At 38.2% G+C, this 21,287-nt stretch overlaps 1 protein-coding gene across 1 annotated transcript in view; it reads right to left on the bottom strand.

The window, feature by feature from the left end:
* Nucleotides 1–259: 259 nt before the first annotated feature.
* Nucleotides 260–21,287, bottom strand: part of FAM193A (family with sequence similarity 193 member A) — a 68,494-nt gene continuing 47,466 nt past the window's right edge. The window contains exons 9-22 of the mRNA XM_072334802.1: nucleotides 21,171–21,248; nucleotides 19,529–19,641; nucleotides 19,132–19,374; nucleotides 17,708–17,861; nucleotides 17,428–17,607; nucleotides 15,276–15,527; nucleotides 12,756–12,954; nucleotides 11,295–11,567; nucleotides 10,691–10,973; nucleotides 9,386–9,572; nucleotides 8,238–8,468; nucleotides 5,695–6,538; nucleotides 3,408–3,489; nucleotides 260–1,141 (exon numbers count right to left, since the gene is read on the bottom strand). Of these exons, the coding sequence (XP_072190903.1) occupies nucleotides 1,048–1,141; nucleotides 3,408–3,489; nucleotides 5,695–6,538; nucleotides 8,238–8,468; nucleotides 9,386–9,572; nucleotides 10,691–10,973; nucleotides 11,295–11,567; nucleotides 12,756–12,954; nucleotides 15,276–15,527; nucleotides 17,428–17,607; nucleotides 17,708–17,861; nucleotides 19,132–19,374; nucleotides 19,529–19,641; nucleotides 21,171–21,248 (3,213 nt within the window). The 3' untranslated portion in view covers nucleotides 260–1,047. The remainder of the gene's footprint in view (nucleotides 1,142–3,407; nucleotides 3,490–5,694; nucleotides 6,539–8,237; nucleotides 8,469–9,385; nucleotides 9,573–10,690; nucleotides 10,974–11,294; nucleotides 11,568–12,755; nucleotides 12,955–15,275; nucleotides 15,528–17,427; nucleotides 17,608–17,707; nucleotides 17,862–19,131; nucleotides 19,375–19,528; nucleotides 19,642–21,170; nucleotides 21,249–21,287) is intronic.

The following is a 21,287-nucleotide window of genomic DNA, read 5'->3' as shown; positions in this document are numbered from 1 at the left end:
AATAGAAGCATTATAGTAATTCACAGAATTCACAAACAACTCCAGCATTCAGCAGGAATCTTTGCTGCACTGGCAGACAGCTTTTCCCATCGTGTGAGGTGGAAAACAAGCATTCCTAGAGGAACAAGCTAAAATTAAGTAGCTCTCACTGACCGATCCTGACAGAAGGTTAGATTTAGTTTAAACACCACTCTCTATTCAAGTACATTCGTTGCTTCCCTCACCCCACCCAGGTAGAAAAAAGCAAGACACGGGTCTTCTGCCATACTAATGTATTCCATCTTTCAAAAAGAAAGACATGATTTTAATATTACTTAACAATATGTTAAAAAAGTAGCCAGTTAGGCTTCAGTGTTAATACAATTATACACTCTATAACAGATTCGATAGTGTGAGTACTGTTCTTTTTTTTAAATTTTCTCATTCTGCAAGTATTCTTACACAAGCTGGCTACAAGTCAGGAAAAAAAAAAATCAAAACACAAATAGCGTAACTTGTACACTCTTAAACAGTAGATTGTGAAAGAACTGAGGAAATACTTGTCCCGTAAGAGCCTCTTTTTCATGAAGTCATGTCAGGAGAATTTTGGAGCAGATGAAAGCACAACTGACTAGGTCCATTCCTTTGTCAGGAGTCAGAATGACAAAACATAGCTAGATGCAGAAGTGACAGGAGCCACTGCAGATGATGCAAACTAGTATTTTGGCCTCCACCCGAGCCTAAGCAATTTAAAGTCTCTGAGGCCAAGGCATTCAGAAGGAGATGGAAAAGAGCTATTGTTTCATCTCCAACGGCATACAGCTACAATCAAGTAAGTCTCACTCACAGACTACAAGCACACAAGCTAACAAATTCAGGTAGAAAGTGGCAATTTTTCAGTCCGCAAGAATTATCAGGCCAAAGGGTTCAGTGCAGATCCACACAGCACTGGGGACAAGGCAAGGCAGCACTGGCTCGAGACCAGATAAGCTCTCAGCACAGCAGGACAGGTAAGTGGAGTCGTCGTTCATTGATTCCTGCAGGATTCCCTCCCCATATCGTGTCATTTCAATGTGCAGCAAAGGTGGTTTTTTTCAAGCTAAAATTGGACCAGTTGATGGAAAGTCTCTGCCTTGTCTGTCTGGCAGAATCCAAACAGAATCTGAAAAAAAAATAAAAAAAAAAAAAAAGTGATAAAGTGAAACCAATATACTTCAAAAAAAGAAAGAAACCTAAAACTGATGGCATCCCTTTTTTCAAGGGCAGCTCCCACTCAGAAAGGCAAAACTTCTTAAGAAATTATAATTAAAAACTGATTTGCCCATTACCCACATAGATCAGAAACTGGTTATTTTAAACACCACTGTATTGGCAAGAGCAGCTGGGAGAAGAAACAAAGAATTCTGCATATTTATCAGCACAGATGCTTGCTGAGTATTAACCAAAAACCACAACTGACATGATCGTATTTACCATAACTCTTGCAACAATAAAAATGAATAGTAGGCAATTTATAAAGCACAAGCACCAAGGGCATAGAACACTGCTCTTTCCTCACACCAGTCTGACAACAGCAAAGTGGCATTTGAAATGAACATTTGAGGAAAGGATGTTTGTAATACAGCAGATAAACAGTCCACACACTAGAAAAAGAATCTTCAGCACAAAAGAAATCCACTCAGTAGCATTCACTGGGTGCAACACACACGTAGGGAAGAACTTTTGGAAAAGGTGGGCACGCACTACGAAATAGGCACTTCAGGGACTGTTAATTCACGCTTAGGTCCTTTTTATTGAGGGTGTAGCTTGTTTGGGCTAAAAGTTCCATGACAGCATCAAGGTAACTCCTATGCAAAGGAGTTCTCTATATGGAAGGCTACCCGGTTTCTCCAAGAACTGAAAACTAAATACAGAGAGCAAACAGAAGGAGAGAAATAGGAAGGGTACGGTGGACAGTCAAAAAGCAGATTTCTTTTGTTCTTTCCATGCCAAAGTTAGAAGCAGTTCGCAAAATTAATTCTGAAGTCTGGGTGTAATAATGTATCTGTCACTCTGCTCCAAAGCAAGGAGAAAGGATGATAAATTAACAAAATCAGTAGAGAGACGAGTTCCTGTGCAACTTACTGCAGTGGAGAACTAGCAGTGTTGCTGGCTTGCTGTTGATTATACTGGTAATTATTAAATGATACATATGAAAGGTGTCTCCATGCTGTTTGCCTAGAACAGCACTTATAGGGGCATTTCAGGCATCTCTTCTAAACATGAAAATTGGTAAGCATGGAAACTGTAGTTACAGAAACTCCCTAACAGATGAAAGTTAAACAGATTGTATCACTGAGTTGACTAAAAGTCACAACTACTGTTTCGTCACCGTTCATCTGTAATCATGTATGGCAAAATCTTGTATGAATTTCAGCCACACTTTTACACGTAAAGAACACATTCCTTCACTAGCACTATTTAATATATGTCACGTTGCAACTATAAATCTTAACTTGCAATCTAAACAACAAAACCTGTTAGCTGGCACAAATCAGTCATTCGAGAGTAGAGAGTATGTATTTCTGGATATTTTGACTTTAAAACACTATAACACTGATATAAAATAACATATGTATGTCATACAGAAATAATACTCAGTACAGAGAAGCAGCTGTCCCTTGCAAGATTCAGATTCATATTACTTCCCAGGCACACAGACTATCAAAAGTATCTAAGTTCAGAAAACATTTGATATCCATACGGAAAGCCTGATTTTAGAACAAAAAGCCCTACTCTTTAAAATCAATGGCTTTAATTGTGTTGTGAACAACTACTGATTCTAAAGAATTCAACTGTAGAAAGTTCATTTATCTACAACCTTATTTTTTTTTTTAATAATGATGAAAAACTTACTAAGAAGTATTCATGGACAACTAGCACAGCCAGCTACAATTGAAGAACATACATTTGAGTAGTTTACAGTGCTGTAGAAGAACATGCTATATTATACACATGAGCGGTGTGCCCTCATTTGAAGAACCTAAACATAAAAAACATGTGATGCATAAACTCCAAAAGCAACCAAAATGGAAAAAACAGTCTCAAGTACCAGTTCACTTTATTGTTATTGCCACTGCACTAGCATAGGCATCCTCCCTTATCATTAACAGAAACGAGTATTTGCAGTTGGGCTATCTCTGTTTTATGTGCAGTATGAAATTCTAAGGAGCTCCCATAAGTATGTAAAAAAAACCTCATGGAATAACCTTTTGAAAAACAGCATCTGAAATGTAAAAGCTGGCTGTTCAATAAGTAGCACTTTACAGAGTATTTATCATCTTCACGTTAAAAAAAAACGACCTGTAGCAAGATGATCCTAGGACTTGGTGACTAATTGTAGCGGAAGAACCACAACAGCTTTACGCGCAGGAATTGCAGCACTTTACCTTTTAAAATACTCCACTTCTCGCTCTGTTTCATCCATTTCCACACTGTCTAGATCAATATCTTTGGGTAGAAAAACATCATCTACAAAGGGAAAAGGATTACACTACATTAGATTCCACGGAGGAAGGAGAGAGGAGAAAGGAAGAAGCTGGATTAAATACGGGTTTGTTGAGAACTGTCTGAGCTTTGTAGACCAGTGATAACTCATACTTAGGCTGAATTAATACAGATTTGTAATTGAAAATGAGTTCTTAAAAGCCTCATGCTATTATCTCTGCTCAATCTTTAAAGGAGTTACATTGGAAACAAGGAAGAGACAAACCAACAGTGAATTTACTGATCACGCAGATTGCGAAAGATGCCAAGAGCCTGGAACACACATGAGAAACATTGAACTATATGAAAAGGCATGATGAATCAGGTAGGAAATGAATCATGCTTGACTGCCTGAACTTTGATGGCCTTGCTACTATAAAGGCAGCTTTAGAAAGAAATTGTATTTCTAAAGAAAAGACTTAAAGAATTGTGGTTTTATAGAACTGCAGTATCCCTTCTGGGACATTACAGGTTCCTTGTGCAAGTCATGCTATTTGCAACTAGGATTCTTTTTCAAACATTCATCTGATATTTTAACACAACCAAAATAGAGCATCAGCTATTATAGCTAGTGGTACACTACTACACCGTCCCAGTACTTCTTTTTCTTGTACCTTCTATCATAAAAACTTCAGAAAATGTAATTTGCAGCAGAAACCAACTTGAGAATTCTTTCCTCTAAGTCTCACCATCTTTCTCTTAGGTCTAAAGTCAGAACTACTCTCAGTGGCTACCCAGCCCAGATCCAGAGAGTAGCACAATTACCTCTATATAAAATAAGACTTGTATTCCTACATTTCCTACGTTTGAACAACAGCTTTTTGTTAAACAGGCTTGTTTTGATAGCAGAAAAAGCATGTATCTGTGTGTATATACATACACAAAGAGAGGAAGAGGTGCAAGAAGTGACCTAAATTCCTCCTACAATATACCACCCACCCTATGCAGAAAAGTTTGGAGTTCTGTCTTAGTTAAATGACTGGAGTACACTGTTCTCTGTAAATTAACATTTTACAAAGAATTAAAAACAAAAAAAAACCAACAACCCAAAAACCAAAAGCCTCACAACAATATAGTATTCAGAAGAATTACAGTACAGGAGAAAAATGTTCAATGCTGCTGCACACTGGTGCAGATTGCCACTGGAGGACTGAGCTGTTACATGCTTACTGGGCAGCATAGCAGCATGAACTGCAGTGTTAAGTCATTCTAGCAAACACTTCACTTGCGCACTGCTGCAGAGCAGACATTTCTGTACCACAAAGCTGCCCCAGCCACCAACCCCAGGAAGGGCCAAAAGCAATCAGGAACAGACCAGTGGCCCAAACCAGCAGATAGACTAAGCATGCTGTCAAAGCAAATCAGCTAACAATGCACGTGTTCATCAGCTTTGATATTAGCCTCAGGAAAAGAAAACAAAAAAAGTGCAATGGGAAGAAAATTATGTCAGTGCAACTTGTTTGAGTGAACTCAAAATTCTATGTTTTTATTATTATTATCGGATGTATCAAATCTATTTCCTAGCACAAACTGATAATCACATGGAGAAAACAATATATTTAATTAAACAACTTTCCACTAAGTTTTCACACTGGCAAATAAAAAAAAAAGCAGTGAATTAGTTTACTGTTAATGTAAAGAGTATATGAAAATAATTATTACCACTAAGACATGAATATGTATTATTATTCTCTGACAACAGAATCCAATAATTCTCCTTGTGCAAAGGTTAAAACCAATTTTAGACTAAATTCAGTTCTGTATGAGGAACATCCTTGCTTTTACACAAGCACAGAATGGAACTGAGCATGCCATTTCAATATATGGAATATTTCTTAACAAATGCAGGATTTACAGATGAGACTGCCTTTCCTAACAGACCAAACTCTACGAAAACAGTGGCATACACTACCTTGCTGAGGCTTTAAAGCCCTCCACATCTTTTCACTAGAAGCACTTACACATATCCTAAAAGGAAAATGCTATCTTCAGATTGTGCATCACCAGTGACCACCCTTAAACACAAACTGAAGTTGCAGTGACTCGAGCTTTTCCTGACACCAATTCCTCTGGGTTTTTGTTGTTACATTTGTTCTACATTTCCAGATCGACTAAAGAAAGATTTTAAACTTCTAGACTTAAGTAGTAACAGCAAAAAAGAAAACAAACAAGCAACTTCATTTTTCTTACCAATGGAATTGTTGACTTTGTCCCCTTTTTTCTTCTTGTTTTTCTTGTTCTTGCCTTTTGGTTGAGGAGAATCTGCAAGTATTAGCTTATTATTCTGCTGCTGCTCATTTGGTGAAGGGGATTCGCTTGTGATGGGTGCTTTCTCTTCCTTTATGTGGTTCAACTGTTTTTTGTTGTTGCTGTTTAATTTCTTCTCTTCTTTTTTAGGTTCTGCAAGCACTGGGAGTTCTGCTGCTTTTGCTTTGGATTCTATTTGGTTTCTGGTTTTAGTCTGAATCTCAGCTGCTTTGGAAGATTCAACTGGCTTTTTAACTTGATCAGCACACGGCTTGTTTATCTGCTTTAGTTTCTGTTTGTTGTTTCCTTCTTTATGTTGATGCATAATATCAAGCAGAAAAGAGAGGGGTTCATGCTGCTTTACACTCCCCTCTTTCTGATAAAGCAGTTTTGAGTCTCTAGTGTTCACAGCATTGGGTGATTCACAGCCTGTCTCGGAAAGCGGCCTCTGCTCTGTGTGATTCACGTGTCTTGACAGCGAACCAGAGGAGGTTTCTATCTTTTCTGATTGCTCAAGTGTACCATTCTGAATGTCTTCGGGTGCATTTGGGACAGATTCTTTTGCTGCCTGGCAGTTTTGAGTAAGCACGTCCACCTTCTGACAGTCCTTATTTGTTCGCTCTTTCTTCTTTTTCTTTACAGCCCTCAACTGCTGAAGTTCCTGAAGCCGCTGTAGCTCTTGTTTCAGCCTCTCTTCCTCTTCCTCCTCTCGCCGCCTCTGCTCTTCAAGCAACTGGTGATGCTCCCTCTCCCTGGCTTCCGCTTCAAGTCGAGCCTTTTCTTCAAGCTACAAAATAACAAGTAGATTACTGGAAGTGACACAGAATTTGGATATGAGAGTTATAGCTATCACTACTAGCTTTCTATGTGAATGCTTTAAGTCTCAGAATGTTAGCTTAACCAATTTATTTGATCCACAAGCATGCAACAGGAAGTAAATAACTGTTTAAAAAAAAGCTGCCTTTTAAAGTACATTAAAACCCTTTTGGAATTTCTATGTTTCCTTAACACATCTGACTGTTGTCAATACCAACTGTTCATCTGCTCTTTGCTACTGTTAAGCTTAACTTCATACCAAAGATTTCTATAATCACAAAAACCCGCTGAAAATGAAATTTCCCACTTGATTCTCTGATCTCCTTTTGCATTACTGAGGTAACCAAAGCTTGCGTCATATGTTGCATCACTTATCTATTCTCTTACTATATATGGCAGCAGCTACTCTGCTTCAGTGTTTATTAACATTAGGAGAAGTAGTCATTAAAAGCAACTCAAAACAGAACACCAAGTATATCAGAGGTGCATAAAGAGCTGTCAAGAACAGTAAGGATGGTGACATTTTGTTACCTGTACCATGTACTGTTACCATGTAAAACAAAGATTTAAAGGACTTCTACCAACTGTTACTGCAAGTTCCTGAAACTCTGCAACATTTGTCTTGTATGACAAGCAAAACGAAAGCTGTATGCTGTGAACAATCATATTCATAAACCCTTTTCACACATTTAAAAGCATCTATAGCAGATTCCTTTTCGAGTTATACAAGTCATGCAAAAAAGCCCCATCTCCCTCTTATGTGAACACCAGGTCTTCAAAACCTGTGGAAGCATTATAGCATGCAGACATAGTGCCAGAAACTAATCCACAAACACAACATATTTCCTGTGAAGTCATATAACACGATTATCAGAATACATAACTTTCAGCAATCAATCTCATTACAGTTTAAACTTCACACTTAAGGTTGATAACTAAATTGCAATAAGAAAAGCAATCTTTCTTCTTGTTCACCTTAGAAAAATCATTTTCTTCTGTTAATTCAGCAAATGTTGTTTTTAGAAAATGATTTCCTTGATAAACTCAAAAGGACTTTCCTGTTTGTTTTACATCCTTTCACCAATTTTCATTTGAAAGTGACCTATTTTCTTTTTTATTCCCCACTCCTTTGCAGCTTTGCACTCCACTGAGACTTAGGATGGCCCTTCATGTCATCATGAACCCCTTCCAAGGTGCCCAATGCAATCATGCTACAAATATAAAACTTGATTTCTCTGCATTCACAAAAGTATCGAACACATGTTTTTTGGCCTCCTACAGTCTTCCATCATAACCATCATTCCAATAAAGAAACACTAACTTTCTGATTTCCTGCACTTCCTCAATGCCCATTCAATACAGCAGTCAGATTTTTATTTCTGAAACTTAAAAATAATTGTGTGGGAAATTCCCACATAAGGACAACTTGAAACTACGAACATAATAGCAATGTAGTGAGAAATCTTCCTAGTCTAAGAACCTTCTAAGGCAGCATCGGAAAAGGTAAGTAAGCTTCACTTAAGCAAACAGAGCATCACAAATGACAAAGAAAACAATTAAGCCATTATTATCAAGTCAGCACATGGTGGTATACTTACAAGGTGAGCATAAAACATGATTACAGATTCAAATATACGAGGTTTTAGGATAAACACCCTCTTTTATCTTACCTTTCTTTGCTTATGTCTTGCTCGCTTGGCTGCCCGAGAACTGCTAACTGGTTTGGTTTCAGAGCTGTTTATGAACTGCAGCAAGTCTTCCACCTTTCGATGGTCAACAACACTTTCCCTTTCAGAGATCTGATCTGGTTTCTTGGGCTGCTCCTCCTTCCTTTTGGTCAGACGTAAACGAAGTTTTTCTCGCATCTCTGCATAATTTCTACTGGTAGGTGCAGCTGGTGGCTGAAGAATATCAGAGAAATATCTAGTGACTAAATATAAAAGTTCCACTGACCTAACACTTCCAAGATTTTCAAACTGTAGAGACCTCAAAAAAACCTAGAAGTTCAAACCAGAACACCGAATTCCATGTTGTTTGTAGGCGTACCTGAAGGTGTATGTAACAGGCAACAGACCTATCAAGCTTGTTGCTAGCTTGTGAACTCTATTTTCCAACTGGAAGAATGACTAATTTTACAGAGGAGTACACAAGTGAGAAGACAAAGGCCTTTAGCAGCGCAAGAAGAGACTTTGGTATTTTCCTGTGATGGGTGTACCACATTTGGAGATTTAGAAGAGCAGACATCTGCTACTGTTTTCAATTTCCATCAAGCCTCTTTCAGAGTTTGGGCTACATGGGCCTCTGGGTTGATTACCCTGAACCAAACTATATCTGCCCATCTATCTGGGGCAACACTAGTTCAACTCACTACACCAGCAAAACAAAGCCTATTAACTTCTATAAAATCCTGTAGTGTTCTATTCTGCCACTTTGGCACATCAAACAGCTTACTGTTCGATTGGACAGCTGTCAAAAACAGATGAAACATGAGCATGGTGCGAACATGCAGCTAGAAACGGGATCCACTCCTTTGCCCCTTTCAGCCATAGGGCAGGGCCTTTTAATTTACTTCAAACTTTAAGATGAAGTAGATGCCAACCAAACACATGCCCAGTGAGCAGAACTTTTACTTCAAATACAAAAAAAATGCCAGAGACTCAAATCGCATTTGTGACCTGCTTATTAAAAACACACTACGCACAGAGACATAAAATAAGGCCAGCAATGAAATATAATTTTAAGAAAAACTTATGTAGCACCTTTAAATAGCTTTGAGCATTTCACTTGTGAAAATGAATTGAATATTATCAAAACTTACTCCGCCGTGGCCGAAGAACTCACAGTAACAACAGTCACAGTATTTTCCTTCCTTCTGGTTTGTGGATGTTGAGGTACTTGAGCTATGCTCTGAACAGCTGTCTTCATCTTGGCTCTCCTCTCCATCATACTGTTGATGATCATAAGTGTTACTGTTCTCGCAGCGATGGCCCTCACAATCAGGATCACTGTGTGAAATTAAATAGAAGTTGGTAAAAAAACCAACACAACTTCTGGATAATAATGGAAATATTTGAAAGGAAAAAAACCTAAAAAGCATACAGTTATATGTACGTCTACCAGGAACAATGACTCTCAAACTGGGATGTCAATAACCAGTGATGTATCAAATTCTAAGGCCTTCATACAGAGGCTTTCAAATGGAGATGCTCAAAACCAAGCAGAAAGAAAAGTATCGTGGATGGTAAAGCGATTTATGAAAAACTCATTAGGTGACTCAGTAGATCAGTAGCCTGCAAAGTGAGTTGTGGAACAGTTCTTGTCTTAAACCAGATCTCAGAGGCAGAAATTTTTAGCTTTTATATGGAATGGTTTTGAAACTGTCACCTGCCTTATCACTTGTGTATTGCACAGCTCTCTTCTTACAACAAATTACTTCTAAAATCCCCTGGTTCTAGACAGACTTTTTTTCTCAACGTAAAAAATTCAGGGTTGGCTAAAAACAAGATGCTGCCACAAGATCCTGTTTGCCACTTAATTTTTAAAGGGGTGGAAAAAAAAAAGCAGGCCACTTCAATAAGCAGTTACACTACTATGTAGTGTAGTGTAACTATTTAGTACACTACTCAGAAGTGTAACCTCCTATTTTATCCCCTCCAAAGGACTGAGTAACTACATGCCCAACATACCATGGTTCCAGAAGGACTGAATGACAGATGTGATGTTGCTCTAACTGTAAAAAAGTATTTAAATTAAAGGAAGATCCTATCTAGTGCTATTACTTCTTTGTTCATATGTTAGCAAGGCGAAAATGCCATAACCTTTCATATCTACAAAACGTATGCACACCTTCTTTCTGAAGCAAGAAACTCACTCTTCCAGCTCCCCCAGAAAATAAGTTTTATACAAAATAATTCATCAAAACAGAGGAAAAAAAAGTTCAGATTCAGTATTCTAATTAGAGGGAAAGTATCAGAAAACAAAACATATAACAATAGGTAACTGCTTGCTACCTCAAACCTTCTGGATAAGCAGGACAGTGAGACAGCACGTGCTATGGAACAACAGATACAACTCCATAGAAATCAATGCTTCACTGATTCTATCACCCAACCGCCAGACTTACCTGCAGACACTTGGTGGGGCACTTACAGAGCTGTCTGTGGTGGAAGTAGGAGGTACAACCGTAGTAGGACAAAGACCTGAATGGGGATCCACAAACCCAGGGGCTGTTGCAGCAGTTTTGGGAAAAGAAGGAGCAGCAAGGTTTGGAAGATGGGGTGTAGAAGCTGGAGACAGTGCAGCAGGAGACAGTGAAGGAAGTGATGCTAAACTGGTAGGACTATTTCGTGGTGCAACTGGTGCAGAATGTCTATGGTCCTCTTTACTAATATTGTGGAACACTTCACCTAAATTTGGAGGGAAAAAAGAAACTGGTTACAACTGACAGAAATTAAGTCTCCAATTAATTACCCACAGTAACAGTCATTCAAAGCGGCAGACTTTCTCAGCCTCACTAAAAACTATGAAGTATTTCCTGATCTGCCTACTGGGAGTCCCAAACCCTAATAATTAAGATGCTTTAAAAATTTCTTCTAGCTAGGGAGTATACTCAGGAGTACTAAGAACACCAATTAAGATAATACAAACTACAACAAACACACATAAAACTTTGATTAGTTGTATGCACTGGAGTCAGTTACTAAGAAGTGTGTGAATTACATCCTTACCTATTGATGAAGGTCTCTTAGATGATACTTTGAATTGGTTGCTGCTTGACTGCACTGTAGTAGCTGTGCAGGACACAGAAGAAGTAGCAGAAGAGGTTGCCATGACAACTTTGTTAGCTTCCATAAAGGCATCCTGGAAATTGTACAGACATTTCTTCTTTGCAGCATTTTTCTTCTCTTTGCCATCAGGAACTGCTGATCCTTCATTGCTAGACGTGGTAGGAAGTGCTTCGGGTCTTATTTCTGAGAGTGCTGGCGTTAATATATCATTCCCTTCAATTGAAGTGCACAGAATAATTAAATACAACAGAACTATAGAATTGTTTTTATGGTACTCAGAATTAAGCATGTAATAATTTAGATGTTATGTTACAAGATCAACAAGGGAACCTTGTTCCTGTCGGCTGAATCAGACCAGCAAAGCGATTTCATCCCCCCAACCAATCTCTTACCCTGAATACAGCTGTAACAAAATGTGCTACTAAGTCTCAAAGAAGAAGTCAATAACCTTAAAGTTACAGTTCTAAGAACCCTGCTACACGTGTTAATAAGTAGCAAAGATGCTACAAATCTATATACATTTATTCTTGTAGAATTAAAATTGGATACTTTATTTCTCCCCAGGGAGGGGGTTGAGTCACCATCCCTGGACCACTCAAGAGCCATTTGGATGTAGTGCTCGGAGATACAATGTAGCTGAGGGTTGTTAATTAGGGTACTACGGTCAGGTTGCGGTTGGACCTGATGATTTTCCAACCTGAGTAATTCAACGATTCTATGATTACACACTAAGTACATAAACTTCAATATCTGAAGTCCAGATTAACCGTGCAACAATTGCAACATAAGAAGAAGCGGCACGTTCTTCTAATGTGATGTGATAAATCTTTAATTATTGATAATTCCAGCTAACCATGGGAACACCTCTGTGATCAGACCTTATTTCTCTATTTATTAGCCTCTTCTATTTAACTTCAACCATTAATATCTCCAAAGGCTTCCTGGCTTACATTAATCTCTTCCTATGTGAATGCCTCTATTGGACTGACAAGCTTCATCTCTGCACGGTAAGGACAATGCAGTACCACATTACCAGTGCTCTTGCAGTCCCGTAGAAAATAAGCAGATCTTTGTGACAGATTAAAAGCAACATAAGTTCCCCCTGAATTCCAATTTCTTTGCAATCCTAAAACATTCTAAGATGAAAATACTTCTACAATGAGCACAGGTGAATAACATCATGCTATTCTTTTGCCTTTAGAGTCCTATTCCCAAGATGTAAGAATTTATTTTCCAATTTTCAGTCCCACTCAAGTAGAAATGGCAGCAAATCCCTGCCAGAATCCCATCTAATTAATGACATAATGATGAAACCTATCATTCTTGGAAATAAGTGCCACATTCCACTGCATGACATTAAGTATTTTAACTAGTCAGTGTCAAGCAATAACAAAACCTCACCAGGAATTGTATCAGGCAAAAACGTAGCAGGATTCCAGTTCTTGTCATTCATCATCTCTGACCCCCAGAGACTTATAAATTTAGAGCTATTCCAATCTGGAGTGCTCCCAAAACAACTTGGATAAATATGATCTTGGAGAGATGCATTGAATACTTGATGCTTGTTTGAATGATTCTGAACTGGAGCCGGTGGTAATGCCTACAAAAATAGAGAGTATTTTCCTCATTGATATTCTGTTTGCTTACACAGTCCCTCCAACAGCAACATTCAAATCATAAATTGTTTCAATTGTGAAAGGCATTATAAAAAGCTAAGGGTAATAAACGCTATTTCCCAGAATGATGAAGATCACTCTGTTGACTTTTAAAAGCAGATAATGTATTACACAGATTTTATGTACAAGTGTGTATTCTATAATCATAAACATTTCCTTCAGATTTTGATAACAGATGAATACAAAATGAAGTATTCTCCAAAAACATTTGGGCTAATATATATAGGTGGATCCTCATTTTTCATCTAAAAAAGTATTTATGTCAACCTAAAACTTTATAGGAATTATTACCTTCCAAAGCCCAAGCTTCAAAAAACAACCCTCTGTGACATAACAACGATTACTACATAAAATGGCTGTGATAAAGGGATTACTAACACTTCAAGATTGGAAACAAGCACAGTAGAAAAACAAATAAAACGCTATTATCTGAAAGCATCATTTCAACTTGGTTATATTTGTCTGCTCTTCTCATCTAGAAGTATTAACAGATTCCTGACTTAAAACTCCACAGGCAATGAAAAAGCAACTGAAATAAACTAAAACAACAGAAATACTTCTTCCTGTCTTATACGGGCAAGTTGTTGCTCAGGGTTCAGAGACCTCAAGCAATGCAAGCATTACGTTCAATTACCACATTTTAAAAAGCTAAAGTGAAGTGATTCTATCCTGTTTCTGCACTACATTTAATGCAGTGAAACATTACATAGATGTAGACAAATATTAAAAGCATCAGCTAAGTTCACTAACACTTCAGACACCAACATCTAAACACAATGAAGAAAACTCAACATATACCCAGTCGCTCTTGTTTTTTTAATCCAGACATTTTCATTATCTGACTGATCTGGAAGGTCGAAGCAGCTCAAGCATCCTCCATAAAAGAAAACTTGCACATGCGGGTACAAAAGAAACATCACAGGGACAGAACATCCTATCCACGATATAAAGAACCAAGCCCTGATCTGGCAGAGTTTATTAGTTCCTTTACTACAATCTAAGCTGAATTCATCTGGCTGTTCAAATACAAAAGTTCCCTAGAGCTTCAGCTTCCACATATGTCTTTCTAGCTCCCACACAACAAAAACACACAGAGCCCAGCTCGTTCAGGTGCTGTGCCAGAACTAATAGATCGGGTCACTATAACAAAGCCACTCAGTGCTAGCAGCTTGCCATTCCACATGGAGCTGCTGGTGTAGCTTCAAAAATACACTGCAGATGTTTTCACCATGCAAAGATCTTTTCAAAAGAATGACAGCAGAGATATGGGTACACACGGACAGCAGCTTGAGTAGACTGCTACAAAGGGATGGGGAAGAGTGCAGGAAGGATGGCAGAAGGTGGTAAAATTTCGGATTTCAGAAGAAAGGCTGTAGGCTGTTAAGAAACGTCAATACAACACAACAGAGAAGGAAGAGACAATAATAAGATAGGACAAACAAAGTTAATGCTAATAGCAATGCTAACAATTAATTAATGGTTATCACAGCGAGCTTATCTTCTCTCCTTGCAACAAGATCTCTGGATCTAAAAAAGGAAGGTGAGAGGAATGCATCACAGTAACCATAGTCTTTGCCCCTTTAAGCAGGGCCCATCGTTCAGCTGAATGAAATGTGTGAAATGGCACCACATCAATATCAATCCCTAATTTTTGATTCATACTTCCAAAAAGAGACAGCAGGTCTTACTCCTTGCTCTGTACCTCCTTTTTCATTTGCTCTGAGTGAAAAGAATTTTGCAGAGCCTGCAAAAAAGCAAGTTCTCTCAAAGCACAAAAACCATTCGAAAGACTCTTAATGCCTGTCTAAAAAAAGAAAAAAAGCACTTGCATTTTGAACTAAAAATCTCAGAACATTATTGCCAAAATGGAATATTAAATTTTGACCTCCAATATATATTAAATGAAGATTTAATTAGTCCTATTATAGAGATGAAAGTCTTATTACTCTTCCCACCATTCAAGACCCATTTGACTCTAAGTTCTTTCTAGTGAAAGCAAGAAAAGTATCAGTCTTCTTGATGCAAAGCTACTCTTAGCTCTGCTGCGTGAGCCATTCTCCAGTTCTGACTATGCCCTATTCCTTACACTTTGCTATTCCCTCTAATAGAACTCCTATCAGAGTCCAAACAGACCACAATTTAAAAAGCAACATTTACAGTTTTACAGATACTTGGTCACCTGCTAATTTATACCAGCATTCAGTAATTTCCTAGGATCAGGACACATCTATCTCGGCAGACTTACCTTACTGTGTGTAAAGGGGGAAGCTGTATACAAGGTGGGATGGATAAGTGGACGAGGAAGGTGGGGGATTGTATGCAATGGTATATGTCCATGGATATGAGGATAAAGATGAAGTGCAGGATGTGCAGGTTTTTCAGGATTCATAAACTGGTGGCCAGCAGGCAGGCGTCCAGTTGCAAGTGCAGAGGCTGTAAGACCTGAAGCTTCTTGTTTGCAAACGTGACATTCACAAGCATTTGGACCTTGGTCAGCCTGTAAGTGCAAAATAAAATCAATATACGTGACAATACAATCAGTTCCCTAGATCCTTCTTTCTTATAATCATAAATACGATTTACTTTTGAATACATGTATTAATAAATTCAGAGCACCTACAGAATTCCTTCATTATGAAAAAACATTAAAAGCACTAATGGAGCATCTTTATCTTAGTTAAATATCGAACGCTCTCAAGATTAACACAGTTTGATATCAGATTTTGAATACCTACTATCAGTGGCAATAAGAAAATTTGTATCAAAGTATCAAAGGCAGACAGGAATAGAACGCCTTGATAATATTAGATAGTTGATAGATCAGTTCCATTTTTACAGTGGAATTGGATGTTTATATGTCATGATTTCTCAAGGATATGAAAAAACAGTACACACAACAGCAGAGGTAAAGACTAATCAGCTGACAAAGTTGGAACAAGCCCTAGGACTTAGGGAGAGCATGGCCACTATCACAAGGGAAGGGATATTCTCTCCTTTGCTCAGGAGCTCCCACCTGACTATCACCTAATCACAGAATTGCTGAGGTTGGAAGAGACCTCAAGAGTTCATGAAGTCCAACCCTCCTGCTAAAGCAAGTATCCTACAATAGGCTGCACAGGTAGGCATCCAGCCAGGTCTCTTGAAAATCTTCATAGGAGAAGACTCCACAACCTCTCTGGGCAACCAGTTCCAGTGCTCTGACCCCATACCATAACGAAGGTCTTCTGCATGTTTGTATAAAATTTCCAATGTGCAAGTTTCAGGTCATTGTTCCTTATCCTGTCACACAACCCAGAACAGCCAGGCCTCATCCATTTGTCTCCTGATTCCTTTTAGATAGTCATAAACATTTATCAAATTTCCTCAGTTTTCTTTTCCCCAGGTTGAAGAGACCCAGGTTACTCAGTCTTTCCTCATGTGGAAGATGCTCCAGGCCCTTAAATCACCTTTGTGGCCCTCTGCTGGACTCTTAAGAGATCCCTGTCTTTTTTGCACTGGGGAGCACAAAATTGGACACAGCACTTTAGATGTGGCCTCATCGGGGCAAAACAGAGGGGGAGGCCCAAACCACTCAAAGATTGCAATTGGTGTAGAACCTCTTTTACAATAAGAGTGAGTGCTACTTCCTCTCTCCAAGTGGTAAACCCATGTTACAGCTGAGGATAACTCAGACTGAAAGATACACAAAGACAAGTGCATCAGATGAATTACTTTGTTGGTCATGGAACTATTTGTACAGCTGTTAAACCAGACCCCTGATGAGCAGATACTCTGGGTGAGGTTTCCTGTGTGCTTTAGTGAACTTACAGGAGAGCACAACAATCTTAGAAACAAAAAAATCCAAGAAAACAAAACAAAAAAAACATGCAAACACACACACACACACACACACACAAAAAAAAACAAAACAAACAAACAAAAAAACCCAACACCCACACACATTATCCATACAACAGGCTACTACACAGGGTTTCAACAAGGCAAATTAGTCCTCAGAAGTAATATTAAAAAGTGCCCATTAACTACATGCTCTCGTTGCAATCCCCTCAACAGCAGTTTCACATAATACCAAAATTTAACAAAGGCCACGCTCAAACCTCCAACATACATTTCTTAGTATCTGTTTTTCATTCATATAAGCATGAAGATAGAAATCACATTTATTGAACACATCTTCAATATAACTAATGTGTTTAAGGTTGTGGAAAAAGAAGGATGTTACCTAGGACAATGTTCAATCAACAGAAACATATTTTAGATATCACAGATACCTACTGATAATATATTCAAAGTTAAAGATATAATTCAGGTTGAAGATATAAACGTACTATCACTCAAGCAGTCAAAATCCTGATGTTACTAAAAGGTTGCATTTTTTTCTTCATAGGTTACCATACCTGTTGACTAGGGTAAGAAGGTGGTGGACTATCCATTTTCGCTTCATCTTTCCTTAATGCCCTTTTTCCTAGAGACATTTCCTCCTTTTGAGTCCCTGGTGGCTCACCACTACTCTCCCCATCCGCTTCTTCATCGTCTGCTTCTGAGGAACTGCTGCTAGTACTGCTCACCTGAGGAGACTGTGTAACATCAACTCATTAACACGGGAGTGAAGGACAAGCTCTTCTCCAGCAGCAAGATCCAAATGCCAGAAAAAAGAAGACAATTTAAGTGTTGTACCTCATCCTTCAATGCCATGTTTTCATCTCCACCATTTAGCTCACTGTGAATTCCATTCATGTTGGCTACCACTTCTGCATCATCGTAATTATTCAACGGGTAGATATCAGCAAACTTTGCTGATAATGGCGCAACATCTTCATCATCACTACCACTGAGAGGAAAAGAGGCTGAGATAAATCCCAGTGCTCGGTAACCTCAGTTATCATGAAAGCAGTCACCAAAATAAAATGAAATTTAGAACATAACTTGTATAAAAAAACCCCAATTAGGAATTCAACTATTTTCTTTTGAGTTGACTGGCCTTATTTTTCAAATAAAAATCAAGCAATCTCTGTACAGTCCTACTAAATACAGTGGCTTCATGCCAACTGGTACCAAAAGTAAGATTATCTTCTATTTCTGTGTAAGATATTATTCCATCAATGTCTTGTGACCAAGAGATCTACTGTCTTTATAATTACAGGATACAGATGACCTTAAATTTGATGAAAAATACTTATGCCAATGATTTTGCTTAAAGAAAGTGTGAAGTGGCATAAAAAATGTAATATATACACAATATGTCAAAGAAGTAACTGTAAGCAATCAACACAGAACACGTCAAAGTAAATCTTGAATTTCTCTACTGTAATTAGTTCCTAAATGACCCCTCACCTAAGTGCTTTCCTTCTAACCCTCCTTCAGTTAACAGACGCCTTCTGTTTTAGTACCCAATCTAGAGAAATGTTACAAATATTCTTTAGTTCATGTACAAATATTCTTTAGTTCACAGCAATCCAAAGCTCTTAAGAAAGAGCTCTCACGCTGAGCACCACATCTTTTTGTATTATACGAGATACTTCACCAAAATTTAAGTGATGGCACCATAAGTCATGCTTGAAATGTGCAATGAGGAAAGAAAACAAGCAGGCTTAGGTCCAGTACAAGAAATGTCTCTCCCTCAAGAAGCAGTAGTATTTCCCTCAAAAAAGTATATATCTATAACTATCTATCTATATAGACTACTTATAGTATATACTTGGACTCAACTTGATTGTTTTCTGAATTCTGCATTCTTTGTTTCAATTTCAGCATCAAAGCTCATGAGAGTTTATAGAAATAGCAAAACATGTGGCTTATGTAGCAAACTGCATTGACACATAACCTGTTTTCAAACATGCCACAAATTGATACAGAAACTCTAGTCCTGTTATGGAAGCGTAAGCCATACATCACAGTGGATACAAACTGAACTTAGTGAAATCATACTCATCAGAAGCATCCCATTCATCTGTGCTTCTTCTGAATTCAGTATCAGGATTAACTTAATTTCTGATCATTTCCTGATGTAAAAAACAGCATTATCTAACAATGGTCAGCCTGCATAACTTGCCTTCTCAAGTTCAGTTCACTGTTCCAAAGTTTTAAAACTGAGAACTTACAAAGTTGGTGCAGAACCATTGTCTGCGAGGATCAGCCTTGGATGTTGCTGAATTGTTATAGGTGAGCTGGAACCCGATCCTGAACTTGCCGAAGACATACTAGGTGGGCGGATCTCAGATAGATAATCCGGAGCAGAGTCAATTTGCAGCGGTAACTGGTTAATGTGGATATCATCCGTTATAGGAGAATCCATGATGCCACACGTCAAAATGTGTGAAAGGCTGCAGTCATCACAAGTACATCTGTTCAAGAATTAAGATTACAGACTTTTATGACCTTCAAGTAGCATTCATTTGAAGCAACCAGACTCTTTCTTGCAATAATGTTTCCTTTTTTTCCCTCTAACACAAAAAATGAATGATTTATTATGATTTCAAGTAAAAAACATCTGCTCACCTTCTTCTATAATTACAGTTGGGACAGTCAGGCATGCTCAAACGTGATGACAGCATGTGCCTCATTGTATCTGTGAAGTTGTTCTCCCCAGCTAGTGCTTTCTTGTTATTAAGCTGAAGTAAATTATAAAGGCATTGTTATAGTAGTGCAAGTCTTCTCGTTAACAATTCAATGGCACATCAGATTAATAAATGGCACAATAAAAGAAAATAGGTTCTTTGGGCAAGATATTTTAAAAGAAAGTTTTAATCAAAGCAGAGTTTTGATCACAAGTTAAAAGATTCCAAGTTATAAACAACACACTTTTGATAATCAAACTTCAAAGAAACTGTGTTTCTTCTATGAAAAAGTTAAGTAGTCACGTCCACCTCCTTTAGTCATTTGTAAATGCATCCTGCATGGTATTTCTGCTGACACATACTAAGCTTGAGCAGTTCTCATCTTGTTCCATGGTATGCACAAAAGGACACTGATGACAAACGATGAAAGAATGCAAACTCATCCTTATCTTGCAAAAAAACCCAATAAAATAAGAGTAATGTGTAGCCACAACTGGATAAACTCAAGCGAAGACGTAGCTGCCCAGAACAAGATTTCACCACAATAGTGAAAAAAAAAAAATCCAAATAAGCACCAACTGGCAGAGGCCTAATCCTGAAAAGCACTTTATTTCATTACATACCTACAAACTTTAGGTTAAACAAGGATGTGCCTAAGCTTCAGACCTGACCCTTACCTAAGCAGCCATTTGCTTACAGCTCGCTTAAGCCCAATTAGGATCAAGCAAAAAGAGGATTCTTTCTCAAGTCCTCTAAGGAGCCCTGTTCAACAGATGCTCTAAAGTTGCAGCTAACAAATACTTATGTTCCATATAGAAAAAAGTACTGATGACTGTTTCGAGCAATTTAAGCTCAAGTTTATTAAAACATATAATAATACACTCTAATTCATGACTAGCACTTCTTTCCATACAGTTGTACATGAACAGAGATCCAACTTTGGCTTTAGCCTAGCCACTCTGTACTCTTATGGAAAGAATAATACACACTTGAACACTTTCAGGCTAGAGAATAGAGTGTGTCTTAAACAGCAGATACTGGGAGAAACTGCTGGCACCTCCCTGGATACAGCTTAAAATCAAGCAGGTAGCTCTGCTCAAGCTTTACACCCAGAACAGATTTAAGAGCCATCTCCAGGGTTCTCAGCTCCAAAGTCTGAATAGACGCAATCATCTTGCCCTGCTGCTGTTTCTCTCAATCCACAGCTCTGCATACACAGGAGAATTTGATACATTCTCAAACACAGTACTCCCCTATCATGTACATCGAGGCAGCTCCACATTCAGTGTACTGGCTGTATTGGACTGGAGGCACAGAGAATTCCCCTTCTGCAGCATCAAGGATTTTAATACTGCATACTCAGCACTAACACCACAGTGCTTATGTTTTTACCTTCTCGTAACTAAGCTTACGTACTCATCTCGGATCTCACTTTGTATTTTAACTGATCAAGTTTAAAGCCTGGTACAGTCACACAATTAGGTCATATAGAACTAGTACAATATACTGCACTCAAACATTTGCATTCTGAAAATACACATGGAGCATTAGTATTACTTCATATGGTTTAAAAAAAGTCCTACCTGCTCTTCAATAAAACGTCTCTGTTTAAAAAATTCCCAGTCTTCCTTTAGCATGCGTTGTTTTGTTTTCATTGCCATCTAAAATAAAATTGAAGGAAAACTGAGTGGTTTAATCAC

The sequence above is a fragment of the Excalfactoria chinensis genome, chromosome 4 (genome assembly GCF_039878825.1).
Source record: "Excalfactoria chinensis isolate bCotChi1 chromosome 4, bCotChi1.hap2, whole genome shotgun sequence".
Taxonomy (NCBI): Eukaryota; Metazoa; Chordata; class Aves; order Galliformes; family Phasianidae; genus Excalfactoria; species Excalfactoria chinensis.
This window is presented reverse-complemented; position numbering and strand designations above follow the sequence as displayed.